This window comes from Mesoplodon bidens, assembly GCF_964165515.1.
Source record: "Mesoplodon bidens genome assembly, chromosome: 6".
NCBI lineage: Eukaryota > Metazoa > Chordata > Mammalia > Artiodactyla > Ziphiidae > Mesoplodon > Mesoplodon bidens.
Window position 1 is genome coordinate 9,710,350 of NC_138162.1, and position 16,273 is coordinate 9,726,622.

The 16,273-nt window shown below is 37.7% G+C and overlaps 1 protein-coding gene across 2 annotated transcripts in view; it reads right to left on the minus strand.

Annotated features, from left to right (window-relative positions):
- The window catches only part of PBX3 (PBX homeobox 3), a 241,025-nt gene that overhangs the window by 33,247 nt on the left and 191,505 nt on the right, over nt 1–16,273 (minus strand). For both annotated transcript variants that reach the window (XM_081236583.1, XM_081236582.1), the window contains exon 5: nt 15,235–15,370. In XM_081236583.1, coding sequence (XP_081092709.1) covers nt 15,235–15,370 — 136 coding nt within the window. The remainder of the gene's footprint in view (nt 1–15,234; nt 15,371–16,273) is intronic.

A 16,273-nucleotide genomic window follows, 5' to 3' on the forward strand; every position in this document is an offset into this window, starting at 1 on the left:
GGCCCGAGCTATTTAAAGTCAAAATTGGAATCAGTGGAACAATGGAGTTTTTTGTGACTCACTAACTTGAATAACCAATGAAAGTTAGTTCTATTCCGAAAAGTAAAAGCATATCAATATCTGTCCCACTGATTAAGAATATATGACAGGGACTTCCCTGGTGGTCCACTGGTAGGCTCTGTACTCTCAATGCAGGGGGCCCAGGTTCTATTACTGATCAGGGAACTAGATCCTGCATGCTCCAACTAAAAAGAGCCCACATGCTGAAACTAAATATCCCGCATGCCGCAACAAAGACCCCACACAGCCTAAATAAATAAATAAATAAAGTAAATAAATATTTTTTGACTATATGGCAATTAAAGTATGATTCTCAGTGCTTATGACATTTGAAATAATTTCTTTTTTTGTGACTTTCTAGGGTGTTATGTAAAAGAGGAACTCCAGCTTATTAAATCACACTAACCCTTAAGAAATCAAAGATTTCAAATTCTAAGTTCAGTCTGCAATTCTATGTTAAGCATATTTATATTTATAATATATTAACACAAATTAACACAGGACTAAAATAAATTGTAACATTTACACTTACCTGTTCCTATTTATATAGTGAACCTAAAAAACCTATAATATATATTAACTTAATATGTCCAAAACCAAACTCCTGATCTTACCCCCAAAACCTCTTCCTCCCAAATCCTTGCCCAACACACTTAATGACAACTCCATACTTCTACTGCTCAGGCCAAAAATGTTAGAGTCATACTATCAGTAAACCCTCAGCTGTACCTTCACAATTATCTGGAATGCAGCCACCTCCCATGGCCTCTACTACTATCATCCTGGTCCAAGCCACCATCATCTTCTGCCTGGATTATTGCAGTGGCATCATAACTAGTGTCTCTGCTTCCCCTTGCCACCCATGGTCTATTGTCAATACAGTTACCATGGTGATCCTGTTAAAACTTAAGTCAGATCATATCACTCCTTCGTTTTCCATCTCACTTAGAGTAAAAGGCCAAGTCATTACCATGGTCTCTAAAGCCCCTGTACCACTTGGACCTCACAGTCCCTTTGACTTCATTTCCTACTACTTCCCCCACTTGCTCGGGTTACTTTTACCTCAGGGTCTTTGCACTTACTGTTCCCTCTGCCTGGAATGTTCTTCACCAATTAGCCAGATGGCTTGGTCATTCATCTTCTTCAATCTTTACCAAAAGATATTTTCTCAGGAGGGGTTTTCTTTACTACCCTATTGAAAATTACAACCTTTACCTCGCTGCTCTCCTTCCCTCCTTTATTTCTCTCCATAACGCCTATCCCTTTCTAATTTATCATTTACATACATTACCTGTTTGTATCCTCCCAGGAAAATCTAAGCGCCATAAGGGCAGGTTTGTTGTTGTTATGTAAGTAACTTTTTAGTCAAATGAAAAATATATATACAAAAAAGGGACATACATCATGACAACAGGGCCTGATAAATTTCCATAAAGTGAGCACACCCATCAAATCATCATTTAGGTTGAGAAACGTTCCCCTTTGCAATCACTGTTCTCTCAAGCGAAACCACTGTCCTGACTTTTAACACTAAGATTAATTTTGCCTGTTTTTGAACTTTGGAATAAATGAAATTATACGCTAAGTGCTTGACTCCTTTCACTTGGCATTATGTAATTACATGTAGTCTAGTTCATTCATTCTCACTGCTACATAATATTCCAAATACATATAAATATACCACTTTTATTTACCCATTTTCCTATTGATGGACCTTTCCATTGTTTCTAGTTTGGCTATTATACTGTTGCTAAGGATGTTCTTATATATATCTTGTGGTGACAGAGGTACACAATTCTATCAGGTATGGCAGGGGGTTCAGCCTGTTAAGTTCACAGATATCTCTTCCATCCCTAGCACAGTATCTGACACATAATAGGTATTACAATAAATTTTTTGTTAACGAATGGAATTATTCTTTAAAAGCTTCTCTTATTTAGATTTAATAATTCATGTATGACTTCCTAGGCTTATATATGTAGGTTTATAATGCATAAAAATTAAATTAACCTCTGTAAATCCTCCACTCAACTTAATAAATACACTACCAACAATACCACTAAAACTCCTTGAATATCTCTTTCTAATCCCATTCTAATTAACTGAGTATTTTTTTTATCATTCCCTTTCTTTCTTTATATTTAACCATATATGTGTCCCCTAAATAATATGCTGTTTGCTTGGTTTTTAACTTTATGAAAATGATATCATACTATATATATTCTGCATTCTGAAAAACTGGCATTTTTCACTCAATATTAGAATTCACACAAATTGATGTGTATAGCTGTAGATCATTCTTTTTTCACTGCTATATAGTAATCCATTGTAGGATTATATCACAATGGATTTATCCACTTCTCCAGTCAATAAACTGGAAAACTCGCTTATATCAAGTTTTTTGCCATTTCAAACGGTATTACTATGAATGCTTTTACATGTCTCCTAATATACACGGACAAGAGGTTTCCTAGGGCAATTTCATCTAAAGGTGAAATCATGGATTGGATGATATGTGTATATTCAAATTTATAAGATAATGCCAAAAGTTTTCCAAAGTGGCTATACCAATTTACATTCCTACCAGTGATATTTAAGGGTTCCTGCTGCTGTATATTCTTACCAACAATGTGTAGAGTTTGTATGCTCAGCCTTAGGATTTTTGCCAAACCAGAAAATGTAAATGTTATTTTATTGCAGTTTTAAAATCACATTTTCCTGATAACTAATAAGAAGGATCTTTTCATATAATTGACCATTTATATTTCTTCTTCTATGAAATCCTTGTTTGTGATTTTGCCTATTTTTCCAATGGGTTTTGTCTTTTTCTTATTAATTTACAGGAGTTCCCTATACATTTTGCATTTTAATTCTCTTGCTTATACACCTACAAATATCTTCTTACAGTTTGTGGCCTCTCTTCACATTTTAAAAAGGTTTTATCTGAAATAACTTCAAAATTGCAAAAACAGTTGCAAGAATAAAAATAGTGTAAAGAACATGTAAGTGTGCCCTTTACCCAGATTCACCTGTTACTAACATTGTGCCCCATTCATTTTAGCATTTTTGTGCACTCAAACACACGTACTTGCTCTGTGTGTGTATGTTTGTATGTATGTTTATATATACACACATACACACACACACATATATATATAAACACGCTTTCTTTTCCTGAACGATTTGAGGGTAAATTATATACACCATGGCCCTTTACCCCTAAGTAAGTCAGTGTGTATTTCTTAGGACTAGAGATATTCTCTTATATAACCACAGTACAGTTACAAATTACAATTTACTTTAGTAAATTTAAGCCAATAATTCTTTTATGGCATTCTTCCCTCCAGGAGAGGATCCAGTCTAGGGTTGAGCATTGCATTTACATGTCACGTGTCTTTCGCTTCTTTTAATCTAGAACATTTCCATGGCCTTTCTTTGATATTTGTAAAGAATACTGTTCCCTCCCCACGTTTTTTTCCTAATAGAACATTCTTCATTATGGGTTTGTCTGATGTTTACTAGTGATTACATTCAGGTTACATTCCAGGGCAAAATACTACACACAATGTCCATTTGCCCCTCTTTGGTGATGAATCATCTAATCATTAGAATCATCTAATCACCTGGTCAGGGTTTTATTCCATTTCTCCACTCTATAATTGCCTTTCTAAAAAAGTATCCCTTGCAACGAATAAAGGCCCTATGGAGAGATACTTTAAGACCATGTTCTTCATACAGATATCCTCCTAGATTTAATATCTATTGATAACTCTTTTTTAAAAAAATATGAAACGGCTCCTAGTGCTTTATTGATTGATTGATTGATTGATTTATGGCTGCGTTCGGTCTTCGTTGCTGCACACGGGCTTTCTCTAGTTGCGTCGAACAGGGGCTACTCTTCATTGCGGAGTGTGGGTCTAGGTATGTGGGCTTCAGTAGTTGTGGCATACAGGCTTAGTTGCTCTGCGGCATGGGGGATCTTACCAGACCAGGGATCAAACCCACGTCCTTGCATTGGCAGGAGGATTTTTAACCACGGCGCCACCAGAGAAGTCCCTCTATTGATAATTATTTTCTGATCCAATCTTTACTAAAATGGTTGTATCATGTTGATGTTTCACAGTTTTTATTAAGTACTTTGATAAACGTCCTACCACTGAATTTATCAACCTTTTCCTTTGTTGTTTACACATTTTGTTTTTATAAAGACTATTCTCAAACTACTAAAGATATTTCCTAATATTTTCTTCTGAAAATTCCTTACTTATTCCTAATTATTAAGTTTTTTAAACAGTATTTTAAGTATTTCAAGCCATAAAGAATAAATCAATTTCGTATACTTTTAATATGGCAAAAACAGTATTACTATAGTTGCATGTTATCAGTGGGTTTCAATTTTTTTTTTTTTTTTGCAAGAAGAGATGCTTTTACTTCCCTGCTTTGTTGTCCTTGGTAATTTTTTTCTTTTACTTTTTTTTTTTTTTTTTTTTTGAGGTACGCGGGCCTCTCCCTGTTGTGGCCTCTCCCGTTGCAGAGCACAAGCTCCGGACGCGCAGGCTCAGCGGCCATGGCTCACGGGCCCACCGCTCCGCGGCATGTGGGATCTTCCCGGACCGGGGCACGAACCCGTGTCCCCTGCATCAGCAGGCGGACTCTGAACCACTGCGCCACCAGGGAAGCCCTCTTTTACTTTTTGAATTTTATTTTATTTATTTTTTTATACAGCATGTTCTTATTAGTCATCAATTTTATACACATCAGTGTATACATGTCAATCCCAATTGCCCAATTCAGCACACCACCATCCCCACCCCCCTGTGATTTTCCCCCCTTGGTGTGCATACGTTTGTGCTCTACATCTGTGTCTCAGCTTCTGCTCTGCAAACCATTTCATCTATACCATTTTTCTAGGTTCCACATACATGCGTTAGTATACGATATTTGTTTTTCTCTTTCTGACTTACTTCACTCTGTATGACAGTGTCTAGATCCATCCATGTCTCTACATATGATGCAATTTCGTTCCTTTTTATGGCTGAGTAATATTCCACTGTATATATGTACCATATCTTCTTTATCCATTTGTCTGTTGATGGGCATTTAGGTTCCTTCCATGACCTGGCTATTGTAAATAGTGCTGCAATTAACATTGGGGTGCGTGTGTCTTTTGGCTTTTTTTTTTTTTTTTTTTTTTTTTTTTTGCGGTACGCGGGCCTCTCACTGTTGTGGCCTCTCCCGTTGCAGACCACAGGCTCCAGACGCGCAGGCCCAGCGGCCATGGCTCACAGGCCCAGCCGCTTCACGGCATGTGGGATCTTCCCGGACTGGGGCATGAATCCGCGTCCCCTGAATTGGCAGGCACATTCTTAACCACTGCGCCACCAGGGAAACCCCATGTGTGTCTTTTTGAATTATGGTTTTCTCTGGGTATATGCCCAGTAGTGGGATTGCTGGATCATATGGTAATTCTATTTTTAGTTTTTTAAGGAAACTCCATACTGTTCTCCATAGTGGCTGTATCAATTTACATTCCACCAACAGTACAAGAGGGTTCCCTTTTCTCCACACGCTCTCCAGCATTTGTTGTTTGTAGATTTTCTGATGATGCCCATTCTAACTGGGGCGAGGTGACATCTCATTGTAGTTTTGATTTGCATTCCTCTAATAATTAGTGATGTTCAGCAGCTTTTCATGTGCTTCTTGGCCATCTATATGTCTTCTTTGGAGAAGTGTCTATTTAGGTCTTTTGCCCATTTTTGGATTGGGTTGTTTGTTTCTTTAATATTGAGCTGCATGAGCTGTTTATATATTTTGGAGATTAATCCTTTGCCCATTGATTCGTTTACAAATATTTTCTCCCATTCTGAGGTTGTCTTTTCATCTTCTTTATGGTTTCCTTTGCTGTGAAAAGCTTTTAAGTTTCATTAGGTCCCATTTGCTTATTTTTGTTTTTATTTCCATTACTCTAGGAGGTGGATCAAAAAAGATCTTGCTGTGATTTATGTCAAAGAGTGTTCTTCCTATGTTATCCTCTAAGAGTTTTAGAGCGTCTGCCCTTACATTTAGGTCTTGAATCCATTTTGAGTTAGTTTATTTTTGTGTATGGTGTTACGGAGTGTTCTAATTTCATTCTTTTACATGTAGCTGTTCAGTTTTCCCAACACCACTTATTGAAGAGACTGTCTTTTCTCCATTGTATATCCTTGCCTTCTTTGTCATAGATTTGTTGACCATAGGTGCCTGGGTTTATCTCTGGACTTTATATCTTGTTCCATTGATCTATTTTTCTGTTTTTGTGCCAGTACCATATTGTCTTGATTACTGTAGCTTTGTAGTATAGTCTGAACTCAAGGAGTCTGATTCCTCCAGCTCCATATTTTTCCCTCAAGACTGCTTTGGCTATTCGGGGTCTTATGTGTCTCCATACAAATTTTAAGATTTTTTGTTCTAGTTCCATAAAAAATGCCATTGGTAATTTGATAGGGATTGCATTGAATCTGTAAATTGCTTTGGGTAGTATAGTCATTTTCACAATGTTGATTCTTCCAATCCAAAAACATGGTATATCTCTCCATCTGTTGGTATCATTTTTAATTTCTTTCATCAGCGTCTTAGAGTTTTCTGCATACAGGTCTTTTGTCTCCCTAGGTAGGTTTATTCCTAGGTATTTTACTCTTTTTGTTGCAATGGTAAACGGGAGTGTTTCCTTAATTTCTCTTTCAGATTTTTCATCATTACTGTATAGGAATACAAGAGATTTCTGTGCATTAATTTTGTATCCTGCAACTTTACCAAATTCATTGATTAGCTCTAGTAGTTTTCTGGTAACATCTTTAGGATTCTCTATGTATAGTATCATGTCATCTGCAAACAGTGACAGTTTTACTTCTTCTTTTCTAATTTGTATTCCTTTTATTTCTTTTTCTTCTCTGATTGCCGTGGCTTGGACTTCCAAAACTATGTTGAATAAGAGTGGTGAGAGTGGACATCCTTGTCTTGTTTCTGATTTTAAAGGAAATGCTTTCAGTTTTTCACCAATAAGAATGATGCTTGCTGTGGGTCTGTCATATATGGCCTTTATTATGTTGAGGTAGGTTCCCTCTATGCCCACTTTCTGGAGAGTTTTTATCATAAATGGGTGTTGAATTCTGTCAAAAGCTTCTTCTGCATCTATTGAAATGATCATATGGTTTTTCTTCTTCAATTTGTCAATATGGTGTATCACATTGATTGATTTGCATATATTGAAGAATCCTTGCATCCCTGGGATAAATCCCACTTGATCGTGGTGTATAATCTTTTTAATGTGTTGTTGCATTCTGTTTGCTATTATTTTGTTGAGGATTTTTGCATCTATATTCATCAGTGATATTGGTCTGTAATTTTCTTTCTTTGCAGTATCTTTGTCTGGTTTTGGTATCAAAACCAGATGATGGTGATGGTGGCCTCACAGAATGAGTTTGAGGGTGTTCCTTCCTCTGCAATTTTTTGGAAGAGTTTGAGAAGGATGGGTGTTAGCTCTTCTCTAAATGTTTGATAGAATTCACCTGTGAAGCCATCTGGTCCTGGACTTTGTTTGTTGGAAGATTTTTAATCACAGTTCCAATTTCCTTACTTGTGATTGGTCTGTTCATATTTTCTGTTTCTTCCTGATTCAGTCTTGGCAGGTTGTGCATTTCTAAGAATCTGTCCATTTCTTCCAAGTTGTCCATTTTATTGACATAGAGTTGCTTGTAGTAGTCTCTTAGGATGCTTTGTATTTCTGCAGTGTCTGTTGTAACTTCTCCTTTTTCATTTCTAATTTTATTGATTTGAGTCCTCTCCCTCTTTTTCTTGATGAGTCTCCTAATGGTTTGTCAATTTTGTTTATCTTCTCAAAGAACCAGCTTTTAGTTTTATTGATTTTGCTATTGTTTTCTTTGTTTCTATTTCATTTATTTCTGCTTTGATCTTTATGATTTCTTTCCTTCTGCTAACTTTGGGTTTTGTTTGTTCTTCTTTCTCTAGTTCCTTTAGGTGTAAGGTTAGGTTGTTTATTTGAGATATTTCTTCTTTCTTGAGGTAGGCTTGTATTGCTATAAACTTCCCTCTTAGAACTGCTTTTGTTGCATCCCGTAGGTTTTGGATCATCATGTTTTCATTGTCATTTGTCTCTAGGTATTTTTTGATTTCCTCTTTAATTTCTTCAGTGATCTCTTGGTTATTTAGTAACATATTATTTAGGCTCCATGTGTTTGTGTTTTTTACATTCTTTTCCCTGTAATTCATTTCTAATCTCATTGCATTGTGGTCAGAAAAGATGCTTAATATGATTTCAATTTTCTTAAATTTACTGAGGCTTGATTTGTGACCCAAGATGTGATCTATCCTGGAGAATGTTCCGTGTGCACTTGAGAAGAAAGTGTAATCTGCTGTTTTTGGATGGAATGTGCTATAAATATCAATTAAACCTATCTGCTCTATTGTGTCCCTTAAAGCCTCTGTTTCCTTCTTTATTTTCATTTTGGATGATATGTCCACTGGTGTGAGGTGTTAAAGTCCCCCACTATTATTGTGTTACTGTTGATTTTCTCTTTTATAGCTGTTAGCAGTTGCCTTATGTACTGAGGTGCTCCTATGTTGGGTGCATATATATTTCTAATTGTTATATTTTCTTCTTGGATTGATCCCTTGATCATTATGTAGTGTCCTTCCTTGTCTCTTGTAACATTCTTTATTTTAAAGTCTATTTTATCTGATATGAGTATTGCTACTCCAGCTTTCTATCGATTTCCATTTGCATGGAATATCTTTTTCCATCCCCTCACTTTCAGTCTGTATGTGTCTCTAGGTCTGAAGTGGGTCTCTTGCAGACAGCATATATATGGGTCTTGTTTTTGTTCCCATTCAGCAAGCCTATCTTATGGTGTCTTATGGTTGGAGCATTTAATCCATTCACGTTTAAGGTAATTATTTATATGTTTGTTCCTATGATCATTTTCTTAATTGTTTTGGGCTTGTTTTTGTAGGTTCTTTTCTTCTCTTGTGTTTGCTGGCTAGAGAAGTTCCTTTAGCATTTGTTGTAGAGCTCATTTGGTGGTGCTGAATTCTCTGAGCTTTTGCTTGTCTGTAAAGCTTTTGATTTTTCCGTCGAATCTGAATGAGATCCTTGCCGGGTAGAGTAATCCTGGTATTAGGTTCTTCCCTTTCATCACTTTAAGTATATCATTCCATTCCCTTCTGGCTTGTAGAGTTTCTGCTGAGAAATCAGCTGTTAACCTTATGGGAGTTCCCTTGTATATTATTTGTCGATTTTCCCTTGCTGCTTTCAATAATTTTTCTTTGTCTTTAATTTTTGCCAAATTGATTAGTATGAGTCTCGGCGTGTTTCTCCTTGGGTTTATCCTGTATGAGACTCGCTGCGCTTCCTGGACTTGGGTGGCTATTTCCTTTCCAATTTTAGGGACGTTTTCGACTATAATCTCTTCAAATATTTTACCTGGTCCTTTCTCTCTCTCGTCTCCTTCTGGGACCCCTATAATGAGAATGTTGTTGCATTTAATGTTGTCCCAGAGGTCTCTTAGGCTGTCTTCATTTCTTTTCATTCTTTTTCCTTTATTCTGTTCCACAGCAGTGAATTCCACCATTCTGTCTTCCAGGTCACTTATCCGTTCTTCTGCCCCAGTTATTCTGCTATCGATTCCTTCTAGTGTAGTTTTCATTTCAGTTATTGTATTGTTCATTTCTGTTCGTTTGTTCTTTAATTCTTCTAGGTCTTTGTTAAACATTTCCTGCATCTTCTTGATCTTTGCCTCCATCCTTTTTCCGAGGTTCTGGATCATCTTCACTATCATTATTCTGAATTTTTTTTCTGGAAGGTTGTCTATCTCCACTTCATTTAGTTGTTTTTCTGGGGTTTTATCTTGTTCCTTCATCTGGTACATAGCCCTCTGCCTTTTCATCTTGTCTATCTTTCTGTGAATGTGGTTTTTGTTCCACAGGCTGCAGGATTGTAGTTCTTCTTGCTTCTGCTGTCTGCCCTCTGGTGGATGAGGCCATCTAAGAGGCTTGTGTAAGTTTCCTGATGGGAGGGACTGGTGGTGGGTAGAGCTGACTGTTGTTCTGGTGGGCAGAGCTCAGTAAAATTTTAATTCACTTGACTGTTGATGGGTGGGGCTGGGTTCCCTCCCTGTTGGTTGTTTGGCCTGAGGCAACCCAACACTGGAGCCTACCTGGGCTCTTTGGTGAGGCTAATGACAGACTCTGGGATGGCTCACGCCAAGGAGTACCTCCCAGAACTTCTGCTGCCAGTTTCCTTGTCCCCACGGTGAGACACAGCCAGCCCCTGCCTCTACAGGAGACCCTCCAACACTAGCAGGTAGGTCTGGTTCAGTCTCCCCTGGGGTCACTGCTCCTTCTCCTGGGTCCCGATGCACACACTACTTTGTGTGTGCCCTCCAAGAGTGGAGTCTCTGTTTCCTCCAGTCCTGTCAGAGTCCTGCAATAAATTTCCACTAGGCTTCAAAGTCTGTTTCTCTAGGAATTCCTTCTCCCGTTGCCAGACCCCCAGGTTGGGAAGCCTGACGTGGGGCTCAGAACCTTCAGTCCAGTGGGTGGACTTCTGTGGTCTAAGTGTTCTCCAGTCTGTGAGTCACCCACCCAGCACTTATGGGATTTGATTTTACTGTGATTGCGCCCCTCCTACCATCTCACTGTGGCTCCTCCTTTGTCTTTGGATGTGGGGTATCTTTTTTGGTGAGTTCCAGTGTCTTCCTGTCGACGATTATCCAGCAGCTAGTTGTGATTCTGGTGTTCTCGCAAGAGGGAGTGAGAGCACATACTTATACTCCTCCATCTTGGTTCCTCCCCCAGGTTTCAATATTTTCAAGTTAGCTTTGTATAGGAACAACTTTTTTTTTAATTATTCTTTTTCTCAGCAGTTTCTTTTTTTAAAAAATAAATTTATTTATTTATTTTTGGCTGCAGTGGGTCTCCGCTGCATGCAGACTTTTTCTATTAGTGGTGAGCAGGGGCTGCTCTTCGTTGCGGTGCATGGGCTTCTCACTGCAGTGGCTTCTCTTTTTGCGGAGCATGGGTTCTAAGTGCGTGGGCTTCAGTAGTTGTGGCTCGTGGGCTCTAGAGCGCAGGCTCAGTAGTCGTGGAGCACAGGCTTAGTTGCTCCGTGGCATGTGGGATCTTCCCCGACCAGGGCTTGAACCTGTGTTCCCTGCTTTGGCAGGTGGATTCTTAACCACTGCGCCACCAAGGAAGTCCAATGAACAACTTCTGAATTCTAAATTTTATTGTATTTCAGTATTATGTATATTTAAAACACTGTTTTTTCTATTTAGAAATTAGTTCACCTGTCTGGTCTGGAGTATTCTCTGCTTTCACTTCTAAACAACTTAAACAAAAGGATACTAATTAAAGGGGGGAAAGGGGTGGTGGTGGTGGTGGTGGGATGAACTGGGAGATTGGAATTTACATATATACACCAATATGTATAAAATGGATAACTAATAAGAGCCTGCTGTAGAAAAATAATAAAATAAAATTCAAATCATTAAATAAAAATAAAATTAAAAAGCAAAAAAAAGATACTAATTTAAAAGGCTAGCAACTGGACTTCCCTGGAGGTCCAGTGGTTAGGACTCTGCACTTCCACTGCAGGGGGCATAGGTTCGATCCCTGGTCAGCGAACTGAGACCCCACATGCTGCACAGTGTGGAAAAAAAAAAAGCTAGCAACTGATGTCTTCAATAATGAAAATTTTCACTATTGCTTTCACGTCAGAGATGTGGGGGAAAAGGGAATGGTTGAGTGGAAATAACATTTTTAAGCATGAAAAAGGTACAAAGGAGAGGAAACTGTCACAATTTACATTGAATCTTCCACCGATTGCTGAAATTCTCCGCTTGAAAGGCTGATCTGGGAGAAAAGAAGGTCATAAAGTCTGCTTTTTAGACAGAGAAATATGTCTATGTCTATATTATTTCTATCTCAAGCAATTACTAAAATATTTCCAAAACGAACAAAGCTATTTTTCTGTAGAAAACCAGTGAAATGAACATAGCAATTAACTTTTTTTTTTCTTTTTTTTTTTTGCGGTATGCAGGCCTCACACTGTTGTGGCGTCTCCCGTTGCGGAGCACAGGCTCTGGACATGCAGGCTCAGCGGCCATGGCCCACGGGCCCAGCCTCTCCGCGGCATGTGGGATCCTCCTGGACCGGGGCACAAACCCGTGTCCCATGCATCGGCAGGCGGACTCTCAACCACTGCGCCACCAGGGAAGCCCTAATTAACTATTTTAAAAAAATCTGTAAATGGGATCCTAGCCTATTTTAGAAGTACAGCAAAGCCTCCCTAGTTCAGAATAGTCAGAAGGAAACGTCTCTCACTCATTACACAAGCATGTGTTAACAAATCCTACGTCACACACACAAGATGCTAGTATACCCAACGAAAAACTAGGATTATATTGATTTTCAAAAAATGTATATAATCTGTGTTATTCTCCAATGGTGAATATGTTATAGAAGTAAAAAAGAAAAGCAAAAAAAGGAGCGGAAGCATGAAACACCTTAATTTAAACTGGACCCACAAATATCTGAGTTCTAAGTCAGAGAGCTCTTGTGAGAGCAGGAAAACTAGACTTGGCATCATCAGCTGGTGTTCAGTACAAGCCCAATCCTTTCACTAATGTTCAGGGGAAATGCTCACACCAGAAAACATCCACTTGAAGTGAATATACTTTAAATTTCATCTTCCCTATCTGACCCAGCATATTATACTGTTCTTAGTATTTCAAGTGGCAGTGAGTACTACATAGCTCAGATAGTGATTTTTTTTTCTGATCTATGTGGTTTTTGTATTAATTGAACTATAGTTGATTTATATGTTCTTTTTCAGATTCTTTTCCATTATAGTTTATTACAAGATATTTAATATGGTTACCAGTGCTATACAGTAGGTGCTTGTGGTAGTAATGTTTTATATAGTGTATGTCTTCATAAACTGGTAGCCCAAATCAATTGTATTCCATTTCAAACTGAGCAAAAGGAATCAAGACACGCCACTATATCATAAGAGAGTGGCAATAACTATTAAATGAAATCTTAATTAAAAATCTAAGATTGCTCTGGAGGTTCTATGGAAAGTAATGCCAAAATAAGAGCTAAAAATCATCTCAAACCCAGACCATATTCCCTTAAATAACAATGACTTAAAATACTGATATGATGCAGCCACTATGGAAAACATTGTGAAGATTCCTCAGAAAACTAAAAATAGAATTACCATATGATCCAGCAATCCCACTCCTGGGCATATACCCGGACAAAACTATAATTCAAAAAGATACACACACCCCTATGTTCACAGCAGCACTATTCACAATAGCCAAAACATGGAAATCACCTAAATGTCCATTGACGAATGAATAGAGAAGATGTGCTACATATATACAATGGAATACTACTCAGTCATAAAAAAGAATGAAATAATTCCATTTGAAGCAACATGGATGCAACTAGAGATTATCATATTAAGTGAAGTAAGTCAGAAAGAGAAAGACAGGGACTTCTCTGGTGGTCCAGTGGCTAAGACTCTGCACTCCCAATGCAGGGGGGCCGGGGTTCAAGCCCTGGTCAGGGAACTAGAGCCCACATGCTGCAACTAAGAGTTCATGTGCCACAAGTAAAAGATCCTGAGTACCGCAATGAAGACCCTGCATGTGGCAACGAAGATCCCGAGTGCCGCCGCAAGTAAGACCCAGTGCAGCCAAATAAATAAATAAATATTGAAAAAAAAAGAAAGAAAGAGAAAGACAAATACCATATGATATCACTTATATGTGGGATCTAAAATATGGCACAAATGAACCTATCTACAAAACAGAAATAGACTCACAGACACAGTGAACAGACTTGTGGTTGCCAAGGAGGAGGTGTGTGGGGGAGAGAAGGAATGGGAGTTTGGGATTAGCAGATGTAAACTATTATATATAGCATGGATAAACAGCAAGGTCCTACTATATAGCACAGGGAACTATATTCAATATCCTGTGATAAACCATAATGGAAAAGAATATAAAAAAAAGAATGTCTGTGTATACCTGAGTTAGTTTGCTGTACAGCAGAGACTGGCACAACATTGTAAATCAACTATACTTCAATAAAAATAAATAAATAAAAATAAAATTAAAATAAAATACTGATATGAAACTTTCACTGGAATGTGAAGGGGATCTTTTGAATCTTGAACTTCGAATATATAGGAGTATTTATTTAGAGGCCACTTTAAAATTTATGTCATGTGACCTCAAGGGACCACTGAAATTTCTGGAAAGGGTCAGCTTTTCCTTAAGTGCCACTCCAAGAACTGGTTGGTGACCACCACATTTGTATGCTATAAAGAAATGTTATTCAAATGACAATCTATAAACAACAATATGAGTATTAAATAAATTGTATTTTAGAGCTAATTCCAATAGGATATTCTTATTTTTTAAGGAGGTACAGTTGCTTGTTTAATGATTTGTCTCCAACCCTCAATCTAAAATACAAGTCTATCTGCCTAAAACTAAGTGTATTTTTGTTAGAAGATGACAGCTAACTTCAGGGGCACAATTTATTACAACAGACATTTAAAACAACAAAAACAAAAAAAGCAGGGATAGGCATGAACTTAATTCTTCTATTTAATGGATAACAAGAAAGAAAAGAAATCTTTGAGACCCAAATATCATAGCGTGGTTTTCAAGAAAGGACTTGGTGAATTCCTCAAAGCTTTCACCATAGAGCTATATTAAATTTCCTTTTGGCAACAAATAAATTGCTTTCTCACTGGTGGAAGCTTAGACCAGTCATCTAAATCAGGAAAGCAGAACTACATGCCGTACTGAAGAGTCACGTAAGTGTAAAACCACATCTCTCCCCATGGCATGTTTATGTTTTTTCTATAGATTTCCACTAGGGCAGAGGGTGATTATCTTGATTCCTTGACATTTAGGATTAAAAGGAATTATCTAAGCTTTAACAGCTTACATAAAAAATGTGGAAATATCTATATTTTCTTTATATCTCCTTTGATGATGAAACATTTGGATATGAAATTTGATAAGAATGCCTTGAAGAGGAAATAGGGTTCCTATAATCAACGGGGAAACAAGACAGACCCATGGAGTCCTGTCGCACCTGTGACACTGTGATGCTGCATTTCTTGGCCAGCTCCTCTTTGGCTTCTTCACTGGGGTAGGGGTTGCTGAGGTGTGAGTAAAAGTATTCATTCAAGATTTCTGTGGCCTGTTTACTGAAGTTACGCCTTTTTCGTCTATGAAAGAACCAAAAAGAGAATTGCCGTTATAATCAACATTAACCAAAGAGGGATGTATTACTTAGGATCACACAAAAAAGTTAGCTTCCTGTTTTTAAACATTCTTAGGGTGTAATTTATCACCATGATATTGTAAAATATACTCTTGGCATCCTCCAGAGAACTATCCAACTCATGTGAAGATGTAGGATAACTAAGAAAAATACTAGACTGTGAAGCACAATTAACTTCATTCTTTAATTTGTTCAACAAATACTTATTGAGGATCTAATGTGTTCTAGATACGCAGTGAGGATTCAGTTGGAACAAAACAGATAAGGTCTATTAGGGAGCTCACGGGGATTAGAGAGAGGGTTAAGAGAGAGAGCAGAAAGTTAGGGGAAAGAAAAACATTAGACAAGCAACACAGAAATAAATAATTATAAATTACGGTAACCATGTCAAATATCATGAAGGAAAAGTATAAGGTATAATGAAAGTGTCTAAGAAGGAAACCTAACACAGATTATGGAGTCAGGAAAGGTTTCCTTGGAAGAGTGACATTTAATCTGAGGCCTGGAGAATGTGTATAACTTAGTCAGACAAAGAGAAGAAGGAAGACGAATGAGCAGAGGGAATGGTCTTCAAACAGGAAAAAAGCTTGGGAAGTCCAAAGTGCTAGAGGAGGCTGGAGCACAGTAAAAACGGAATGTGTGAGATGAGTCTGGAAGGATGGACAAGGGCCAGATTACACAGGCTTAGTGGACCCCATATGGATTTCTGAATTTTATTTTAAGTGCAATCGGAAGTATTAAAGGTTTTAAGTTTTACATTTTAAAAAGATTATTCTGACTACTGAGAATAGCTGAAGGAGGGGATGAAAGGAAATGTAGAGATATTTAAGAAGACAACTACAATGGT